The 23,737-nt window shown below is 40.8% G+C and overlaps 1 protein-coding gene across 3 annotated transcripts in view; it reads left to right on the top strand.

Moving 5' to 3' along the window:
* The window catches only part of TAFA2 (TAFA chemokine like family member 2), a 577,024-nt gene that overhangs the window by 450,269 nt on the left and 103,018 nt on the right, over positions 1–23,737 (top strand). For 2 of the 3 annotated variants that reach the window (XM_073651865.1, XM_073651866.1), the window contains exon 3: positions 15,219–15,325. In XM_073651865.1, the coding sequence (XP_073507966.1) occupies positions 15,220–15,325 (106 nt within the window). In that variant the 5' untranslated portion in view covers position 15,219. Of the gene's footprint in view, positions 1–15,202; positions 15,326–23,737 lie in introns of all 3 variants that reach the window. The other variant, XM_073651864.1, reaches the window with a different exon arrangement.

Below are 23,737 nucleotides of genomic sequence, written 5' to 3'. Positions count from 1 at the left end.
CAAACTTTGCCTAGATCAGTAATACAAACAAATATAAGAAACTTTTTAATATTTCATATTAGAAAAACATGCTTCTTTTCAGGGCCGGACTGGGACTGAAAATCAGCCCTGGCACCCAAACCAAAGCAGCCCACATGCAAATCGCTGTTTTTAAATAGGAGTGTATCTTTTCTATGCTGCCTTTTCTGTACAGTTTGTGGGTGAGAACACTAAGGGAGTTCAATAGGTGAAAAATGACTTTGTCTTTAAAAGTTGGGAGATCCGCCATTCTGTGAGTGTGACGCGCCCCCTGGGCCATGTTGTTAGGGATACCCGGAGCCGGATCAGATGGGGGTTGTAGTCTCCGAGTGGCTGTGACCCGGTCCGTGCCCAGGGTGTCAAACTCAGTGTGTGGCAGTCCTTATAGATGTTACTAGATGTTCTTTTATGTCGACTACGCCACCCGTTGATTTGCGGTCACTACGGCCGCCGCTGCAGCAGGGTCCGCTGAGGCTGGTGGTGTGTGTGCAGCTTTGGGTAGTATAACCCCCAACGGGAGGGGTATAGCCTCAGGGGGTCAGCCGTGGAGGATGGTGGTTGTGAAGGTGCAGCAAAGAGACTCAGAGGCATAAAATGCAGTTCCAGGATTTTACTTACTGGTGTTGCTCGGGTCACTGTGTACAGCAGTGACCACCCAAGCCGTGCTGCATCCACAAGGTCCTGGACTCGGTCAACTCCCAGGCAACTCCGGAGTGTGGTCCTGAGCTCCTTTCTGACTCTCCCTTCTTCTGGCCGTTCCCACCAGGGATCCACCTAAGTCCGGCTCCCTCGGGCCTCCTGTTGGTAAACCCTTGTCTCTGGGTTCCCTGACCCTATTCTTGGTTTGCCTTCCGGGTGGATTTAGTGGGTGGTCGTGGCAGATCCTGCCCACGACCTCCGGTCTCTGGCTAAGGATTAGGGCCCTCCACCAGCTTGGGATCCGGTACCCTTGTGCCAACTCTTCACCCTCTGATCTAATTTTGGGTTCTTGGAGTTCCCTCTTCTCCCCCTCTGGGTTCTTCTTTCTCCTCTCTCTCTCTCTCTTTTGGCCTTGGAGCTGGCTGAGCTGCTCTGCTTCTCTGACTCAACTCTGACAGACTGACCCTGATCTAAGATGGTGCCCACCTTATATACTCCCTCTATGTGTGAGCTCAGGTGACCAGCACCCAATGACCTCCTAGCTTTACCCAGGCTGCTCCCCCTATCTGCCCCTACACTACTGGGATGTTCCACCCCCCTCCCACTCCAGCCAGGAACAGACACTGTCGTACCTGCACATTTCTCTAGTGGGAGTACCATCGGTCTGCTCCCCGGAAATGGGATGTGTGTAGTGCATGCAGCCTACTAGCTCAGTTCCACACTCCATCCTTACCCGGGAGTGGAATATCACACCTCTGGGTTGAGGTGCAATACCCCTGTAGCAGCCGAATCCTCAGGGTGCTACAAGTGCACCAGTGCCCCATGACCCTGTTGAGAATTTTTGGTTTTGAAAGGGGGAACCAGAATTAGGATTTCTTCTGTGTATGCCCCTAGCTGCAGGAGGACATAAGGTTAGTGCATATTCTAATAATTATTTATACACCCAGCCCACCCTACCTCCTAGTTATAGAGGTTTTTCACCCAGTGCACATTTTTTGTTAGCAGTGGAGCTTGCTGACCACTAACAGAGTGTTATGTTGGGATTCGGCTTTACCAGGCGGTTCAGTCAGTTGTCACGTGACCATAAGTATGTGATCTGCCAAACACGTTCTCATCCAATTCTCTTACGGGAAGCAGATGAGAATGTGTTTGGCACAGTGAGGCCTCAGTCACACTGGCGTATAACACGGCTGAGTGCTCTCTGATGTTTTATCAGATAGCTCTCGGCCCAATGTTATACTATGGGCAGTGCAGATCTGCATTGTTCTCCATAGACCAAATCATTCTGATATTTGCAGCAAGCTGCGAGTGGCTCTGGAATTCAGATAACACGTTCAAGTCTATGGGTCCGTGTGAAACATCGGACTGCGCTCAGACGTCATTCAAGTACAGTCTGATGTAAATGGACACAGACAATGGAGGAGATGGAGAAATTAAGCTCTCCGTCTTCTCCGCACCTGAGATACGATTCTATTACGTGAGAATCAGATCACAGTAAACTGACACTGATCAAACTGTGATTGGAGTGTGATCAATGTCATTACCATAATCATTCTGACTATCTGGCAATCATCGATCGTGTGAACGAGCCCTTTATGTTATCACGACATAAAGAAAAAAATAAAGGGGTTGTCTCTCTACTAAAAACGGCCAGTCCTCCAGCCAGTTTTGCACCAGGAGCTTATTTGGCCAAGAATATATGATTTATATAGGGACTGATTGTCCAGCACTTATAGAAATCATATGTTCTTGGACAAATAAGTTCCTAGTGCAAAACTGGCTGGAGGACTGGCCATTTTTAGTAGGGAGAAAATGTAATAATAATCAGCCCCAAAAGTCATATACCAGCCAGTTCTGGACCAGAGGAGAGAAACATGAATATTTAAAGGGATTGTGCACTGCTTAAACACTGATGACCTATCCTTAGGATAGGTCATCAATATCTGATCGGTGTTGGTGCGACACTTGTTACCCCGCAGATCAACTGTTATCGGTGCTAGCAGGAACCGCTCAGTTACAGAACTGCACAGCTCTGTCTACTGTATAGTGGCCGCAACGGGGTACTGCACATCCGCCCCTTATTGATTTAAATACGTGACGAATGTGCAGTACCCGGCTGTGGGCACTATACAGTAGGCAGAGCTGTGCTGTGCCATAACTGAGCTGTGAGAACAGCTGGTCTGCGGGGGTGCCAGGTGTCACAGCCACACAGATGAGACATTAATGCCCTATAATAAGGATGAGTCATCATTGTTAAGAGTGGACAACCTCTTTAAATTTACTAAATGTGTCTCTGGGCTGGGATAGAACACGAGCTCACCCAGTGACCCAGATTGCTGCAGATTGGGGCAGGAACGATAACACACTGCGCCTGACTGCTGTTCTGGAGCGGATTAGACGGCGGCCAGGGGCGTACACAAAAATTATGGGGCCCAATAACAAAAGTCCTAATAGCCCTGCACATAGAATGATGGCCCCACATATAGTCCTGCACGTAGTATGATGGTCCCACATACAGTCCTGCAAATAGTATGATGGCCCCACATATAGTCCTGTACATAGTATGATGGCCCCACAAACAGTTCTGCACGTAATAAGATGACCCCACATACAGTCCTGCACATAGTATGATGGCCCCACAAACAGTTCTGCATGTAATAAGATGGCCCCACATATAGTCCTGCACATAGTATGATGGCCCCACAAACAGTTGTGCACGTAATATGATGGCTCCACATATAACGGCCCACATAGTCTTGATGGCCCCCACATAGCATGATGGCCCCCACAGTATGATGGCCCCTATAGTATGATGGCCCCCACAGTATGATGGTCCCTATAGTATGATGGCCCCCACAGTATGATGGCCCACCCATTTGATGGCCCCTATAGTATAATCGCCACCACATGCGATGGCCCCCACAGTATGATGGCTCCCATAGTATGATGGCCCCTATAGTATGATGGCCCCTATAGTATGATGGCCCCCACAGTATGATGGCCCCCACAGTATGATGGCCTACCCATATGATGGCCCCTATAGTATGATGGCCCCAACATACGATGGCAACCACAGCATGATGGCTCCCATAGTATGATAGATCCTAGAGTATGATGGCCCCCACATATAATGGCCCCCACAGTATGATGGCCCACACAATATGATGGCCCCACAAAGTACTGTTTGATGAAAAAAAAAAAAATACTCACCTACCTAGTTCCTTGCTGCTCCGGCTGGGCTGTGGGCAGCTGCTGTGTTGCTGGAGTCGCGGCTGCAGCATTGCTAGGGCTGGTGGCGGGAGAGCAGAGTGCAGTGCTCAGAGCGCAGTGCTCTGCTCACAGAACTCGCTGCCGCTGACACATAGCAGCGTCAGCGCATTCCCGAACTTCCTGGCTTCAGTCACATGTCATATGCACGTCTCGCAGTGTGCGCACGCACTGCCCCCGGTGATGCCGAGTCACCAGGGCAGGCACTCGGAAAATTAAAGGGGCCAGCAGCTGTAAAAATGGGCTTGTGGTCCCCCGAGCAGTGAAACACCGCGGCCCATCGGGAAAGTGCCCGGAAGGGCAGATTAGCAATCTTGGCCTGCTTCTTTCTGTACACGAGCTGCTTCTTCGCCTGCACACAGATAAATTATGTGTTGGTCAAAAGTGGACAGACTACAAGCTCAGTGAGGGATCAGATCGCAGCTGCATATTTAATTCTATAGGAAGGGTAGTGTGGGTAAGGGGAGGTAAGAAGAAAGTAAGTGGGAGTAGTAGAGAGATAGTGCATATACAGTGGTGTGAAAAAGTGTTTGCACCCTTCCTGATTTTTCATTTTTGTCACATGTTTGCATGTTTGTCACACTTAACCCCTTCACAACCTTGGGTTTTTCCGCTTTCGTTTTTTGCTCCCCTTCTTCCCAGAGCCATAACTTTTTTATTTTTCCATCAATATGGTCATGTAAGGGCTTGTTTTTTGCAGGACGAGTTGTACTATTGAACGTCACCATTGGTTTTATCATATTGTGTACTGGAAAATAGGAAAAATATTCCAAGTGCGGTCAAATTGCAAAAAATGTGCAACTCCACAACTGTTTTTTCTTTAGCATGTTCACTAAATGCTAAAACTGACCTGCCATTATTATTCTCCAGGTCATTACGAGTTCGTAGACACCAAGCATGTGTAGGTTCTTTTTTATTTAAGTGGTGAAAAAAAAATCTCAAAGTTTGTAAAAAAAAAATTGCACAATTTTCCGTGACCTGTAACATCTCCATTTTTTGGGATCTGGGGCTGGGTGAGGGATTATTTATTGCATGTCGAGTTATCGTTTTTATTTATACCATTTTGGGGATAAATACGATGTTTTGATCGCCTGTTATTGAATTTAGAAAATGTAATTCTGGCGTTTTGATTTTTTTTCTAGTTAAACCGCTTACCAATTGGATTAATTTTTTTTTAAATTGATAGCTAGGGCGATTCTGAACTTGGCGATACCAAATATGTGTATTTTTTTTTATTGTTTTATTTTGAATGGGGCAAAATGGGGGGGGGATTTGAACTTTTATATACAGGGTGGTCCAAAAGTAGGTGGACAGAAAGTGTAATAAGGTTATGAAGGGGGAGATTTATCAAACATGATGTAAAGTGAAACTGGCTCAGTTGCCCTTAGCAACCAAACAGATTCCACTTTTTATTCCTCACAGACTCTTTGGAAAATGAAAGGTGGAATGTGAGTGGTTGCTAAGGGCAACTAAGCCAGTTTCACAGATCTAGTTTTCACAGATAGATCTCCCCCAAATCGGTTTTCTTTTCAGATAATTGAGATAACACATAATGGCAAATAATTTAAATACAGATCAAAGAAAATGAATTTTAACAGAGTATTGTAAATCTCAAAATGCTGAAACCGTTAGAGCAAATTGGGTTGAAACATTTGGTACTCAAGCTCCAAAGAGACAAACCATTTACTGCATTCGTGACAAATTCAATGCCACTGGCTCAATCCTTAATGCTCCAAAAACTGGTCGACCCAAAACAGTCTGTACAGAAGATAATAAACAACTTGTTGCTGAAACATTTGTTCAGAGTCCAAAAAAGTCCACCAGAAGAGCCTCTTTGGAATTGGGAATTTCATGAGCTTCTATCATGCGAATCCTGAAATCTATTGGGTGGAAAGCTTATCGTCCACGTCTAATTCATGGTTTATTGGAGGATGATCCAGACAGGCGGCTGCAATTTAGTGAGATTATGCTTAACAAAATTGAAGAAAATCCAGTAATTTTAGATAACATTATGTGGAGTGATGAAGCTTCTTTCAAATTATCCAGCCATATTAACAGACATAATTGTATTTACTGGTATAATGAGAACATGCATTTAACATTAGAGCAACAACTAAATGAGCCTGATGTCAATGTTTGGGGTGGTATTTCAAGTTTTGGTGTTTTAGGACCAATATTTTTTGATGGAACAGTCACATGAGATAAGTATCTCGAAATTCTAATGAATCAAGTTGTTCCCCAGTTACAGCAGCATCCTTATTCAAATGACCTTTATTTCCAACAAGATGGGGCCTCTCCTCATTATTCAAGAGTAGTCTGCGAGTATCTTGATGAAACATTTCCTAATAAATGGATTGGCCGAAGAGGACCACTTGATTGGCGGGCACGTTCAGCAGACTTGACCTCAATGGATTTTTTCTTTTGGGGAGTACTCAAGGACAAAGTTTATATTCGAAAACCAAAAAGTGTCAGTGATTTGAAAAATTACATAAGAGATGCATTTCAAGTTATTAATACCCAAAGAGACTTGTGCAAAAAAGTTTGTCGAAGCGTAAGAGGCAGACTTCAAAGCTGTGCAAATTGTAATGGAAAACAGTTTGAGCACCTGTGTTGCTAAAATTTAAGGGCTTTTGTATTATTGTTCAGAATAAAATTTAATTGTCAATGTTATGCTTGTGTTAGTAAATATAATTTTATATATAAATCAAAATAAATGTTATTATTTTCTGGCCACCTACTTTTGGACCACCCTGTATTTTTTTATTTTTTTTATATTTTTAAAAATGTTTTTTTTTTTAACTTTTCACATGCTTCAATAGTCTCCTTAGGAGACTTGCAACTGCAATCATCTGATCACTTGTGTTCAGCCCTGCTATGTGTAACAAAAACATGCCCATCTGCTATGAACGCTGACCGCTGGGCGGTGCTCATAGCAGATCAGTCATGACAACCACAGGGGTTGCCTGCGGATTTTCATGCCAACTCATCAGTGGCCCGCGACATGTGACGGGCGCGCCAATGGCCGTGTCTAATGATGCGCTTCCGGCGCGGCCAGGTTAAATGCTGCTGTCGGAATTTGACAATGGCCCTTAACATGATAACAGCCACAGGTGGAATCGTGATTCACATGACAGATCAGCTGTCATGTGCCTGAAAACATGTGGGCTCAGCACCGCAGCCCGCATGAAGTACAGGGACACAACCTATGATGTATGGATACGTCATAGGTCGTGAAGGGGTCACATAACAAAACAAATTTAAATACTAGACAGAGATAACAAAAGTAAACACATAATGCAGTTTTTAAACAAAGGCCTTTATTATTAAGGGAAAAAGAAATCCAAACCTACAGGGCCCTGTAGGAAAAAGTGATTGCTCCATAAACCTAATAACTGGTTGAGCCACCTTTAGCAGCAACAACTGCAATCAAGTGTTTGCAATAACTGGCAATGAGTCTTTTACAACGCTCTGAAGGAATTTTGGCCCATTCATCTTTGCAAAATTGTTGTAATTCAGCCACATTGGAGGGTTTCCGAGCATGAATCGCCTTTTTAAGGTCACGCCACAGAATTTCAATTGGATTAAGGTCAGGACTTTGACTAGGCCACTCCAAAGTCTTAATTTTGTTTTTCTTAAGCCATTCAGAGGTGGACTTGCTGGTGTGTTTTGGATCATTGTCCTGCTGCATAACTCAAGTGCGCGTCAGCTTGAGGTCACAAACAGATGGCCGGATAGTATCTCTTCAAGATTTTTTGGTAGACAGCAGAATTCATGGCTCCATTTACCACAGCAAGTCTTCCAGGTCCTGATGCAGCAAAACAGCACCAGACCATCATACTACCACCACCATATTTTACTGTTGGTATGATGTTCCTTTTTTGAAATGCTGTGTTACTTTTATGCCATATTTAATGGGACATACACCTTCAAAAAAGTTACATTTTTGTCTCGTTAGTACACAGATTATTCACCCAAAAGTCTTGGTGGTCATCAAGATGTATTCTGGCAAAACTGAGATCCACCTTTATATTGATTTTGCTCAGCAGTGGTTTTTGTTTTGGAACGCTGCCATACATGCCATTTTTGTCCAGTCTCTTTGTTGTTATGGTGGAGTCATGATATACACTGACCTTAACTGCAGCAAGTGAGGTCTTCAGTGCTCTGGATGTTGTGGTGGGGTCTTTGGTGACCTCTTAGATGAGTCGTCACTGTGCTCTTCGGGTAATTTTGGTCGGCTGGCCACTCCTGGGAAGGTTCACCACTGTTCCATGTTTTCTCCATTTGTGGATAATGGCTCTCACTGTGGTTTGCTGGCTGGCGTCCCAAAGCTTTAGAAATGTCTTTATAACCTTTTCCTGACTGATAGATCTTAGTTACTTTGTTTCTCATTTTTTCCTGAATTTCTTTGGATTGCAGCATGATGTATAGCTTTTGATGATCTTTTGGTCTACTTCACTTTGTCAGCTAGGTCCTATTAAGTGATTCTTTACCCACCTGGTAATGGAGCTGGTCCAGTACAGCGCTACTATGGTCGCAAGCCATTGTCCTGACCCTGGGGGCAGAGTTACTATGCATGCAGGGAAATTGTCCCAGTCTTGTGAAGCATCATGTTCTGGTGTTGTGGGCTGTGTGAGGACATGGGACACCATGTTCCTCACTGATTTCTCTGCCCAGGAAAGATAGGACACTGTCTTCCCTGGTTGCCAAGCAACACAGTACGCTGGTTTGTTTGGCAATAAGCAACGGTGGGATTTTTTCCAGCCTGCTGTTGAAGCTAGCAGGGAATGACTGTCTGGGGATGATTGGGAGGTAGTCAGCACCTGATCATTAAGTGGGATATATAATCCTGCTCCCTGCTCAGTCCTTTGCTGTTTATTGTAGTTTCCCATGTGCTTGGTGGTTTGTGGTGTTAGCATTAGGTTTTGCTATTACAGCAGGGTTTTCTCATTTTCTCTTTTGGTTACGCTTTCTGGGGTTCCTGTAGAGGTACTCGCCTGGTCCTAGACTGAGCACCAGCCGCATCACCAGACGCCAGCTGTCCAGAGAAAGTGGGCCTGGGAAGGGTTCTGCCAAAGTCTCTCTTCCATTTTATGGGAGCTGGGTGAAGAGTATTCCCAGCCCTCAAAGGCTCACCTAGCTCGGCAGCTTGTGCGAAGTGTGTCTGTAGCTGTGCATTTGCTGGTTTGGTGCCAGTCTTTTTGGGTCCCTCTTTGAAGCGCATAACAGCTTGTGTGTAGATAGGGTATAGAAATTTTCACCGCACACTCAGGAAATTCAATGCAAAAGTTTTAATGATATTTAGAAAAACGTGCAAGTGGCGGAAAAAATACAGATCTTTTGTTTAGAGGCGACTTTTACATTTCGGCCCGCTCCTAGGCCTTGCTCACATAGTCACTCAGGGGAAGGCTATGATGGTCAAAACCGTATGAGAGAAATCCCTGTGGGGATTCATATAGAGTTGAGTCCTTATGGGTAATGGCAGTAAGGTGCTCCTGCCCCTCCTGTGTGAAGGCCTTGTGTGTAGTTAGAGATATTGAACTCAGCTTACCAAAGATGTAATAAACCACAGTTAAATTATGTTTTAAGGGGCGGTGAGGCAATCACTTTTTCACACAGGGCCCTGTGAGTTTGGATTTCTTTTTCCCTTAATAATAAAGACCTTTATTTAAAAACTGTATTTCGTGTTTACTTGTGTTATCTTTGTCCAATATTTAAATTTGTTTTGTAATCTGAAAATATAAGTGTGAAAAACATGCAAAAGAATAAGAAGTCAGAAAGGGGATAAACACTTTTTTTCACAACACTGAATCTAGTAAGTGTTTATCTCACCACAGTACTGTATTACCATCTATACTGTTCAGTAATAATATTATATTTTCCATTTTGATCATTTTTGTAAACATGTGCTACATAGAGCCAGGAGAGCAGGAATCCATCATAATGTGTATGGGAGACATCAAAGCCCCATGTCTCCATCCAATAGTTTAGAGATAACTACCGTATTTTTCTGACTATAACACGCACTTTTTTCCTCCAAAAATTTGGAGGAAAATGGGGGTTGAGTCTTATAGTCCAAATGTTGGGGGGGAGGGGGTATATATATATATGTTGTGTGGGGTGTGGGGGGAGCGGTAGCGGTGGAGGAGCGGGGTACAGGAAGCAGCAGCTGCCCGCTGCAGCCTGCATTGTCCCCGCTGCTGAAGAAAATGAATATTCAGTGCTCCCCACGCCCATGCTCCTTAATAGTGGCCCACAGTGTTGCCGCACCGCGGCTCCTGCTGTTGCCAGAATTTCCTGTGCCCGCTGTTAAAGAGCATGAATATTCAACCTCTCTCCATGCCCACGGGCATGGGGAGGGGTGAATATTCATGCCCTTTAATAAGCGGCCACACGCGATAGCCCGGCAGCAGCAGGAGCCGCCCAGTTGATAAACTGTGTGCCGGCTATTAAGGAGCATGAAGTTACTGCTCCCCGCGCACACAGTCCCGGCGTGGGGAGCAGTGACTTCCGGCAGCTGATCTCTCATTGTGAGCCGCGCATGGCAGTGACGCCATGCGCGGCTCACATGGAGAGATTAGTGTAGGCAGACAGGACACAGCTCTGGAGGAGAGAAGAATGGTGAGTAGGAGTGTTTATTTTTTTATGTGCAGCATGATGGGGAATAGGGGGACATGCATACCAGGATAAGGATGAGGGGGCATACATAACAGGATAAATATGAGGGGGCCATACATACCAGGATAAGGATGAGGGGTGCCATGCATACCAGGATAGGGATTACGGGTGCCATGCATACCTGGACAGGGATGAGGGGTGCCATGCATTTCAGGATGGGGATTGTTGTGCCATGCATACCAGGATGGGGATTGCTGTGCCATGCATACCAGGATAAGGATGAGGGGTGCCATGTATACCAGGATAGGGATGAGGGGTGCCATGCATATCAGGATAGGGATTAGGGGTGGCTTGCATACCAGGATAGGGATGAGGGGTGCCATGCATACCAGGATAGGGATTAGGGGTGCCATGCATACCAGGATAGGGATGAGGGGTGCCATGCATACCAGGACAGGGATGAGGGGTGCCATGCATACCAGGACAGGGATGAGGGGTGCCATGCATACCAGGACAGGGATGAGGGGTGCCATGCATACCAGGATAAGGATGAGGGGTGCTATGCATACCAGGATAAGGATGAGGGGTGCCATGCATACCAGGATGGAGGGATGCCAGGCATACCAGGATGGGAATGGGGACCACGTATAAAAGGAGGGGGGCATATATACCAGGATGGGGGATATTGTCAGAATTGGGGGACATTACCCCTATACCAGTGTCAGCAGAAGACCCCCTCCCCCTTAAAAGTGCATCATGAACACATTTTTTGCTTAAATTATTTTTTTATTTTCCTCCTCTAAAACCTAGTTGGGTCTTATGGTCCAGTGCATCTTATTGTCCGAAAAATATGGTAAATGTTTCCTGTAGATGGAAAATCTTGTGAAAATTCAAGATACAAGCCATAGAATTGCAAGAAATAGTGTTATTATTTCTGTGTACACACATGACAACTTAATATGATAAGTCACATGAAAAAAGTGCAATTTAAATGTCACAGTTAGCGATGAGCGAGTATGTTCTCTCGGGAAACACCCGAGCATGCTCGTAAATCTTGAGTAATGAGCATGCTCGCTCATCACTAATCACAGTCAATAATTGGATATCAGTGTCATCTTCGAAAACTCCTCTCAAACAATTTCTTGAATTTTAGTTTGGACAAATATGAACTCTAAGGCTACCACAGAGGTTACATAATGCAATATGGAAATAGGTTCTTGCAACTTTCTCAGTAAATACTACAGTCATCTGCTGCTAACAGCAGTGAGCGAAGCTGAGCTCCACTCACTGCTGTTAAAACCATTTAAATGCTGCTGTCAGTATTTGACTCCAACATTTACAGTGTGTGAACTTGGTCCATTGGCCCCCCCATGACTCAATTGCATGGTGCCGATGGGTTGTTATGGCAGCCAGATGTTTATTAAAATATAAAAGAGTATAAAAATCACTTTCCTTTTCTACCATTAAACCTTAATAAACTAAAAAATTAAGCAAACAGTCATATTTAGTACCACAGCATCCATAAAAGTGCAGACAATCAAAATATAAAACCCTTTTTAATGAGAATAAAATCGAAACAGCAATATGGCATTTTTTTTTGTCACCACAACATTGCAAAATAATGCAATAGGAAGTAATCAAAGCGTAATTTCTGCCCCAAATGATCTCAATAAAGACATCAATTTGCTTCACAAAATAACAGTCACCTAGTTTCATTGACTGAAAAATGAAAATGGTATGGGTCTTGGAAAATAGAGAAATTTTAATTTTACGAATTTCTGAATTATTTTTACCACTTAAATAAAAAAAATTACAAGTTTGGTATTGCTGTAATCATACTGACTTGAAGAATCTCCTTGACAACTCATTTTTTCATGCAATGAAAGCTGTAAAAACAAATCTCAAAAAAAATTGCGGAATTGAGTTTTAAATTTTTGTAATTTCATCACACTTGGAATTTTTTCCAATTTTCCAGCATATTGAATAGTGCATTCAAAACTAATACTTGTCTCCCAAAGAATGAGCTCTCATTTGTCTATCTCAAAGACAAAATAAAAAAAAAATGGCTTTTAAAAAAAATGGAGGAAAAATGAAACAGCAAAAACCGAAAATCTTTATGTCGGGAAAGGATTAAAATTTACATTCCATGTAAGTTAAAAATACATCATATTGAACATTAAAGAATTCTAAAGGTGTGCTTTCAATTTTGGGTAACAGAACTCCTTTACCCACCATTTGTTAGGACTCATGCAGACATCTGTGCAAATTGGTCCGAGCACGAAACGCTAATGTATGAACTGGCAGCTAGTCTCCTGACCAGCACACCTTTAGATGTGACAGCCTCATAGAAATATATGAAGTAATATATGAAATATATGAAAAGAAAGAAATATATACAGTATGTAAGAAATATATGAAATATATGAAGTTATCAAGCTTGGGTCAGGAGAGCAGCTGCCAGTCCGTACATTGAGGTCCGAAATCAGACTAAGGTCCACAGATGTCTGCATGAGCCCATAAAGGGTCTTATTTTGCAAGGTGCTGACAATGTTTGAGCCACGAGTCTTCTATGTACATGGCCACCAGTCTCCCGCAAAAGGGGATACATAAACATATCATGAGGACAAGAAATCATAGTTTCTTGTTTTTATATAACACTGTTCATATTTTCAGTCAAAAATATCGTAGGTCAGTAGCATCTTCCTGAGGAGAAATTTACATTGCTCTAAACAATATAAAGTATATCAAGATAGTAAACAAATTCATTTTGTCAGGATTTACTGTATATGTAGTTTACTAGTAAAGTAAGTATAAGAAAACTTGATATAAATTTTTTACTGCATGTAGAAACAATGCTTCTGGGCTGTGAATGCCTAGTAGATAAACCACTAAAGGATGTCTATATGGAGGAGATTAAAGTGTTTTAAAGGCCAGCCTTCAGGATTTTTTTTACATTTATATACTGCATATTCTGCTGGTGTTTTATAGAGTAAGCTTTAACGATTTCTATTTGTATTACATGCTATAAAAGCCGCTTGAAATACTCCAGTAAACCTTCACAATATCATTCTGACACATGTATTTAAAGTTTTCAAGGATTATCCAAAATTTATGGATGGATTATTATTCCACTGAATCAACTCCTTAATTACTTCTGTCACAGATTCAGACCTAGCAAAATCCGATTAATTTCCATATACAGTAAGTTGCTTAAAATGTTTTTCACTGATAATTATTGAAATACATTCAAGATAATAACTGAAATAATTGAAGTCACTTCTGATACAATGCACGGCTGCCCAAATATTATTTATCTTTTGGCACAAATTTTGAGATTTGTGTATGAATAGAATGGGGGAAAATGAACAAAATCTGTAAAAAACACAACTGCCAATAGAAAAAGTTATGATTCTTTCAGTTAATAACTCAATAGTTTTCCTAAACCAGAGTTTAATTTCTTTTCCTATAATGAAGTTTAATTACCTAAATGATTCAGCTATTTGTAAATGTGGTTTGCAGTAAAACATTAGGCACAAAATTTTAATTACATGTAAATGATATTTTAAATGGCATTTGTTTTACAAAAAAATGTTAACAATGTTATAATCTACCACTCATGGGACAACTAGGCCAGGAATTCTGCTCTTTGCTTCAGCTGATAAATTTGGTAAGATTGTAGCCCCTGGTACCAGAAATTCCAGATTAGAATGGACTTCTTAACAACATGATATCGGAGCAGTAGAGTGATCTATTTGCTTGTCCTTCAAATTATGTTGATTTTTTCCTAAACGAAGACAAAGTAAAAGGACACAAAAATAAAAAAATAGCAGAAAAAAAGCAGCTATATTACCCAACACAGTTCACAAAACTAATGCACTACAGCAATGTTCCCCAACTCCAGTCCTCAAGAGCCACTAATAAATTGATCATATTTTCAGGATTTCCTTAGTATTGCATCGGTGATGGAATTATCACCTGGGAAATACTAAGGTAATCCTTAGTCCTTGAGGGCAGGAGCTGGGGAACACTGCACTACAGAATGCATAAAGACAGTGGGATCACAGGTGCAAAATATTCATGAAACAACCACTCACACACCTAACATACATGGAAAGGTGGTTGTCTAGTTTTAGAATTGCACACAGATAAGTCTTGTGTAGGGCGCCAGTCATACAAATCTAATGCACACTATCTGGCTTACAGCCTATTGAATATTTTTCCAGTTCAATTAAAAATTTAATAATGTAAAAATAATCTGCATTTATGAATGACATTATCCATTCATAACATCATCAAAGCTTTATAGGAGTAGGAGTTGAGTTAAAAGTTGTGCTCAATTATGGATGAAATTTCATAAAAATGAACAATATTCTCTTCTCCTGCCATCACTTTTTCTGTTGATGTTCATTCATATAGGTATAAAGGCAAAGTAATCAACACTACTAGGCACTAAAAATATGCCATTAGTCTTTGGGTGGAGCGTTGCAGTCCCTCTTCTATATAAGATATCAGAATCAACTTCTCAAGTCAACATTCACAACAAATAGGGTTCACCTCTATATATTAAAACTATTATAAAAAAACTAAATTGCCTAGCATAGTAAGAAAAGGTTTATTGGCATATTCTAAACATGGATGATGTTGAACAATAATAAATTTGCAGCTTATTTTTATAACAGAATGAATAGAAGATATCTGCAGAAGGCAACAAAACGGACATTTCTTATAATAATATTTATTGGAAGTCTTTGGGGCAAGTTATCGGTTGGGGCAGTTCATCAAAGAGGTAAGCTGACTCTTCATATGAAAACAGATTTGTTTTAAATGTAAAGGTAATTTATATGTAAGATATTCATTCATAACATATAAAAAATGGATGAATGGAGAATCGTTTTGTAATCTAAAGTGGGTAGAGATTAATGAAATTTATTACAAGGGTAGAGATAAATGAAATGACTGGAATTGATTGAAAATCTTATAGAGTTTTTATTTTGAAGCATTACCAAAGCTTCTTTGTAAATGGATATATTTGGAGATATATAATTATTCATATTGTATACATTTGGTGTTTGCATGTTACCATATACTAAATTATAACATTTTTATATACAGTATTTTTTAAAGGCTATATATACACACGTGATCAAAATTGCTGGTACCCCTCGTTTAATGAAAGAAAAACCCACAATGGTCACAGAAATAACTTGAATCTGACAAAAGTAATATTAAATTAAAAATCTATGACAATGAACAAATGAAAGTCAGGCATTGCTTTTTCATCCTGCTACCACAGAATTTATAAAAAAATTTAACTCATGAAATAGGCCTCGACAGAAATGATGGTACTCATAACATAATATTTTGTTGAACAAACTTTTGAGGCAATCACTGTAATCATACGATTCCTGTAACTGTCAATGAGACTTCTGTACCTCTCGACAGGTATTTTGGCCAACTCCTCATGAGCAAACTGCCCCAGTTGTCTCGTGTTTGAAGGTTGTCTTTTCCAGACGGCATGTTTCAGCTCTTTCCAAAGATGCTCAATAGGATTTAGGTCAGGGCTCATAGAAGGCACTTCAGAATAGTCCAGTGTTTTCCTCTTAGCCATTCTTGGGTATTTTTAGCTGTGTGTTTTGGGTCATTATCCTGTTGCAAGACCCATGACCTGCGACTGAGACCAAGCTTTCTGACACTGGGCAGCACATTTCTGTCTAGAATCCCTTGATAGTCATGAGATTTCATTGTACCCTGCACAGATTCAAGACACCCTGTGCGAGATGCAGCAAAGCAGCCCCAGAACATAACAGAGCCTCCTCCGTGTTTCACAGTAGGGACAGTGTTCTTTTCTTGAAATGCTTCATTTTTCCATCTGTGAACATACAGCTGATGTGCCTTGCCAAAAACTTCCATTTTTGTCTCATCTGTCCATAGGACATTCTCCCAGAAACTTTGTGACTTGTCAACATGTAGTTTGGCAAATTCCAGTCTGGCTTTTTTATGATTATTTTTCAACAATGGTGTTCTCTTTGGTCGTCTCCCATGAAGTCCACTTTGGATCAAACAATGATGAATGGTGCGATCTGAGACTGATGTTCCTTGAGCTTGAAGTTCACCTTTAATCTCTTTAGAAGATATCCTGGGCTCTGTTACCATTCATATTATCCGTCTCTTTGATTTGTCATCAATTTTCCTCCTGCGGCCATGTCCCATAGATCTTTAATTTCTGAATAATATGTGCAAATGTAGTCACAGGAACATCAAGCTGCTTGGAGATGGTTTTATAACCTTTACCTTTAATGTGCTTGTCTATAATTTTCTTTCTAATCTCCTGAGGCAACTCTTTCCTTTGCTTCCTCTGGTCCATGTTGAGTGTGGTACACACTATGTCACCAAACAGCACAGTGAGTATCTGTAGCCCTATATACATGCCCACTGACTGATTACAATATTGTAGACACCTGTGATGCTAATTAGTGGACACAACTTGATTTAACATGTCCCTTTTGTCACATTATTTTCAGGGGTACCATCATTTCTGTCCAGGCCTATTTCATGAGTTAAATTTTTTTAAAAATTCTGTGGAAGCAGGGTTGAAAAGCAATGTCTGACTCTCATTTGTTCATTTTCATAGATTTTTAATTTATTATTATTACTTTTGTCAGATTCAAGTTATTTCTGTGACCATTTGGGGTTTTTCTTTCATTAAACGGGGGGTACCAACAATTTTGACCACGTGTGTGCCTTCATACATGACAATTTTTTTTATTGCTTGGTTGTGTCCTAAATGCAAATTTAAGCAGCTTTTCAAATAGTTTTCATTAAAATATTACAACGTTTTGGTACTGCAGTGTCTGTAAATCCTTTATCTAGCTGCCTGTTTTTCAAACCAGATTCAAATCCATCACAAAGTCTGCTCCTGGTTCTGACACCTCTTTCTACTCTCCATCACCATTCTTGTAGTATTAGAGATAACAGAGAGGACAATGGTTTTACACAGTTTTCCACAATGTGAAAAAGAGGGGAAAGTCTCAGGGAGGGCAGATAAAACAAGCTAAAGAGAAGGAGGAAAGCACATAAAGATGACATTTTTGCAACATTAGGGCTGTTCTGATATATAAGCTGCTGCGGTCAGCAGCACCCTCTATACACACAGAGCTCACCACCAGCCTATATTACTGGAAGAGACACTCCCACAAGAGAGGCTGTAAAGGATCTGAAAAAAAAAATGATTGAAGACTGCAGATTGAAACTGAGTGTACTTGTTTTAACTAGAAGCTGTTTATACTAGAAGCAACCATTAATGTGTAAAAATATTTTTTTTCCATATCAAAATTGTCCATAGGCTTTAACTTAATTGAAATAAGACATAAAATTAAAACTTTTTGTAGTGAAATTTTAGAAAATGCAGCTAGAAAAAAGTCAGCAGTGTATTTTTTTCCAATAGTCAGAAATGTGGTTCAAATGTAAATTCAGGATCTTTATATTTAAATCCGTTGTGCTTGTGGAGGAGATGGCAAACTAGTCCTTTTTATACTCACTTTGCCTGATTGTTTTCATGCATTGTATTACCTGTTTCTACATAAAATGTTTTAAGGGTTTGTGGTTCTACAAATACAGAGCTAAATGATAAAAGTCTGCCTGAAACCACCTCAAGAATGAACTTATGCATATTGATTTTTAAGTCTCTCATTGCTTTATTAATCTGTATGTAAGCGACTTCAGCTAGGTAGAATATGACATCCTATTCTTACAATCTTTGTACTTCTCTTATGCACCCAAGAGGATCCCCTCACCTACTACAGCTGCACACAGGTTTAATAGTGTATATTGTCCTCGGCATGCAGTAGCCAAAATATAGTTTTCCCAAGTTAAAATGGTTGCCAAAAGTTATGTTTGTCTTAGCTGAATGCCATGGATACTGACCAGTGATTGTTCCTGATAATAAAATCTCCTGAATAGGTCAAATTCTCATCGTTTTTCCAAGTTTCCTTTCCACAATTTACACCTATTTATTCCTACTTCTTTTTTATTTATTGTGCCATTCTGTTGTCCTTCTAGAATTTTAGTTCCTATTTTTGAAGAAGTAATTATTTTGTAATCTAGTAATGGTATATTAAATAGCAAAGGCATTATTGCCCTCTGGTTAAACTAAATTGATTCTGATTCACTCAGCTATACATTTGCAATAGAAATTACTCCTTAAGAAAATCAGTGTGAATACATTTTATTTCCAATTCTCTAGCACCTTGTCTTTAAATTTTAATGACAATTTTAATGTGGAGTTTGGCTTAGATCTTATTTTGTTTGGTTCACAGTCATTAGGATAGACATAACTTACATCATCTTCCCAGTATTGTGTCTTAATGCTTAAGTAGTGATTAACAATCAATACAAGACAATGAGATAAAACAAAAGAAAAATTATGCTACAAAATATTTCACAAATATATCAACTTTATTAAATATAAAATATAACAGATTTTGTTAAAAAAATGAGTAGCTTTAGGGAGGGCAAAAACATCCCAAGTCTATGAACAGTATGCCCACATGCCTATTGCAGTAAATTCCCTAATGGTTAACATATGCATCAGATGGCAAATAAGAGGCAAACTTACATAGTAATAATGTGGAATCCTTTTAGGTGTGTAGCCTAAATTTTGATGTATGAAATAAAAATTAAAACAATAGTTATTCTTTAAGTACTTTTTTTAAACTCCATTAATATCACAATAAGCGTATAGATCATAGAAAACAAACTGTCTACTTACAAATGTCAAGCAAAAAATGTCTTATAACCCCTTAGTGACTTAATGACCAGGCCAAATTTTTGAAATCTGACTAGTGTGACGTTTAGCTCTGGAATGCTTCAATGTATCACAGTGATTTTTAGATTGTTTTTTCGTTACACATTCTACTTTATATTAGTGGTAAATTAAAAATAAGTTTTGAAAAATTCGTAATTTTCACACTTTCAATTTTGATATCCTTAAACCAGTTAGTCTTGCTGTACAAAAAAATAATAAATAACATTTCCCATATGTCTACTTTACACTGACAAGCAAAAGGGTAACAGTGTTTGTTACATCTGTGTACAGTGTACATCGGCATAATTTTTCAAATGGCATTTTATTTTATTAGGATGTTAGAAGGGTTAAAAGTTGAGCAGCAATTTTTCATTTTTTCAAGACATTTACAAAATCTGTTTCTTTAGTGACCTATTCAGATTTAAATGGACTTTGAAGGGCCTTTTTATTAAAAACTCTCAAAAAGTGAAACCATTTTAAAAACTGCACCCCTCAAATACTTCAAACCTGTTGTCAGGAAAATGTTTAACCCTTCAGTTGCTACACAGGAATTAATACAAAGTGGAATGAAAACAAAAATTATTGTAATTTTACTTCTAAAATGCTGCTTTAGCCCCAATTTTTTCACTTTTTCAAGGAATAGCATGATAAAATGGACCCCCAAAAATTGTTACCCAGTTTCTTCTGAGTATGGTGATACCCCACATGTGATCAGAAACCTCTATTTAGACAAACAGCAGGGCTCAGAAAGGAAAGAGCACCATTTGAGTTTTGGAACATAAATTTGGCTGAAATTGATTGTGGGCGCCATGTTGCATTTGCAAGACCCCTAAGTTGAGTAAACAGCAGAAACCCCCAACAAGTAACCCCGTTTTGGAAACTACACCTCTTGAGGAATTCATCCTCAAATTTTTCACTTTTAGAAGAGGAAACACCAAAAAATGGACCACTCAATTCGTTACCCACTTTCTTCTGAGCACAACAAAACTCCACATGCAGTCAAAAAGTACTGTTTGAACACACGGCAGGTCTCGGAATGAAATTTGGTATATGGAATGTAAATTTAGCTGGAATAGATTACAGACACCATGTCTCATTTGCAGAGTCCCTAAAGGTACCAAAACAGAAGAAACTCCCACAAGTGACCTCATTTTGGAAACTAGACCCATCAAAGAATTAATATAGGGCTGTGTTGAGAAGGACTAAGGGCGTCTGAGCCCGAAACACATAGACCTGTGTCTCACCCAACCTTTCCCCTCCTTTTTTTTTTTGTTTGATTGTATATGTTTCTTGCCCTTACATTTTTTAATTGTTGCCATTAAAAGTCATGTTTTTAACTACCCGAATAGTATATCTCAACATAAGCAAAGCATTTTATAAAGTATCTCAGCCTATCCTTTTTGAAAAAATGACCAAGTATGGGATTGATAAGGCTACCATTAAGTGGATTCATAACTGGCTCAGTGATCATACTCAAAGAGTGGTAATAAATGTTTGGACATCCAATTGGAAGAGTGTTTCAAGTGGGGAACCACAAGGCTCTGTCCTGGCCTCAGTTTTGTTCAACATCTTTATAAAAGATCTAGATAAGGGAATGGAGGGTAAACTAATCAAAATTGCAAACGATGCAAAGCTAGGAAGGATAGCTAACACTAGAGGAGAGAAAGTATTCAGAAGGATCTAGATAAGCTTGATCAAAGGGCAGCGACTAATAGAATGATATTTATCATCTACAGAATAGGAGGAATTGAACTAAGCAACAGCACTAGTGAAAAAAACTTGATATACTAACGGATTACAGACTGCACATGAGTCCACACTGATACAGCAGCAAAAAAGGCAAACAGTTCTGAGATGTATTAAGTGAAGCATAAAGTCTATATCACGTGAAGTAATTATCCCCCTCTACTCCTCCTTGGTCAGACCTCATCTGGAATACTGTGTCCAGTTATGGGCACTACATTTTAAAAAAGACATCGAAAAACTGGGGCAAGTTCGGAGAAGAGCTACCAGGATGGTGAGAAGACTGGAAACAATGTCCTACGAGGAATGGTTAAAGGATCTGGGAATGTTTAGCTTGCAAAAAGAAGGTTAAGAGGAGACTAAATAGCTGTCTACAAATATCTGAAGGGATGTCACAGTCCAGCGGGATCATCCATATTCTCATTTGCACATGGAAACACAAGAAGCAATGGAATGATAGTGAAAGGTAGAAAATACAGGTGTCACAAAGTCACTGGTAGTGTGTCAGAAGGGAGATATGTGTCACTGAGACTCTTAGCCTCGGTGATGTGAAAACATGGAAGTTTCTCCTGCACATTAGGTGCAGAGAGAGTTAACAGGACCACGTTTACAAGGGAATGTTTTTAGTGGATAACAAAGTGCAGGACAGCACGTTATTCACCCTATCTCCAATCCAGGGAGTATCTGGGCTTTAAATAGCCAGCCCTGACACTCAGGTGTGTTCAGTATTTTGGGGAAATCTTGCTCCAGGGAGGAGCTTACACGTGCTGTGCTAAACCGTGAGAGCTTAATTGTGAGTAGCCAGACCCGAGATACGGACTCTGCTGCAAGTTTTGTATTTTGTTTTATCTCTTTAGCCGAATGGGCTGTGTTTTCTTCATAGACTCCAGGGTAGTTTATGCCTGCTGAATAAACTAACCCCAAAATTTAAAGAGAATGTATTCTGTGCTTACCTCCGCATTCAGCTGAACTTGTCGCTTTACCACATGTGGTGGTAGAATTGCGGGAAAAACTCCTAGCGAACACGTGTAACTGTTACAGGAAGGGCTGCATGTTCTGGGTGAAGTCGACCATAAGCCAGCAAGTGACGCCGGACAAAATGGACAACCTCCTTAAGCATCTGTTGCAGGCACAGCCGGCGCAGCAAGCGCAGCACCAACAACAGTAAGCGCAGCACCAGCAGATGCTACAGCAACAGCAGATGGCGCAAAAGGAGATCACCAAGTTGCTTATGCAGCAGCTTCAGCTCCAGCATCAGGCCCAACAGGACCAGTGCCGACAACAGCAGCAGCAGATCGATTTGTTCAAAGAGGTGATCCGTGGCTCGGCAACAGCTCTGACGATAATGTCAGTGGACGACTTTACGGTCCGAAAGGCGGTAAGGTGAGCGCTGCAGAAAATGACTTCGGATGATGATGTAAAAGCTTTTCTGACGGTATTGGAGAGGGTCGCCAAGAGGCAGAGGCTTCTGCCAGAGCAATGGGCAGAGGTGTTAGCATCATACCTGACAGGGAAACCCCAGAAGGCGTATTATGACTTAGCCTTACAGGATGCCAAGGAGTATGGCAAATTAAAGACTGAAATTTTGGTACACTTGGGGTAACAATGACTGTGAGTGGCCAGACTTTGGCCCGAGATACGGACTGTGCTACAAGTTTTGTATTTTGTTTTGTCTCTTTAGCCGAATGGGCTGTGTTTTCTTTATGGACTCCAGGGTAGTTTATGCCTGCTGAATAAACTAACCCCAAAATTTAAAGAGAATGTATTCTATGTTTACCTCCACATACAGCCAAGCTTGTCGCTTTACCACACAGGTTAGATATTAAAAAAAACTTTTTTGACAGTGAGGGTGATCAATGAGTGGAACAGGCTGCCACGTGCATTCGTGCGTTCTCCTTCAATCAAAGTCTTCAAACAGAGGCTGGACAGACATCTGACTGAGATGGTTTAGTGATTCCTGCATTGAGAAGGGGGTTTAACACGATGAAACTGGAGGTCCCATTCATCTCTAACATTCTATGATTCTATGTGAATAATGTGATAATACCTCATATGTGGTCAAAAACGGCTGATTGGACACATGGTAGGGCTCAGAAAGGCAAGAGTGCTATCTAATTTTTGGAGCATAAATTTGTCTGGAACAGATTATGAATGCCATGTCACAATTGCTGACTCCCTGATATGCCTAAACAGCAGAAACCCCCCTAAATGTGACCCAATTTTGGAAACTAGACCCCTCAATGAATTCATCTAGGGGTGTATTGATCATTTTTAATGTACAGGTGACTCACGAAACATTATAACTAGTGTTGAGCGAGCACTAAAATGCTCGGGTGCTCGAAGCTCGGGCCGAGCTCGCCGTGATACTCGGGTGCTCGACCCGAGCAACGAGCCCAATGTTAGTCTATGGGAGACTCGAACATTTTTGCGGTGGCACCCCCGGCAGTCTTTTAAAAGCCTAACAAGTGCCCAAAACGATAGTGACAGTGCTCAAATGACATGGGGACAGCATGGGGATCGCCCCAGGAAGCATTTCTCCTCCACACCTTCGGAAGAATACTCCTCCACACCTTCGGCTATGCTCACAAGTAGCATTTATTATGCGTTTTTGCACTTTTGTATTGCTTTCAACTATGACAAATGCATTCACCG

This window comes from Phyllobates terribilis, unplaced genomic scaffold (genome assembly GCF_046119375.1).
Source record: "Phyllobates terribilis strain yellow unplaced genomic scaffold, ASM4611937v1 Scaffold_11__3_contigs__length_659146591, whole genome shotgun sequence".
NCBI lineage: Eukaryota > Metazoa > Chordata > Amphibia > Anura > Dendrobatidae > Phyllobates > Phyllobates terribilis.
This window is presented reverse-complemented; position numbering and strand designations above follow the sequence as displayed.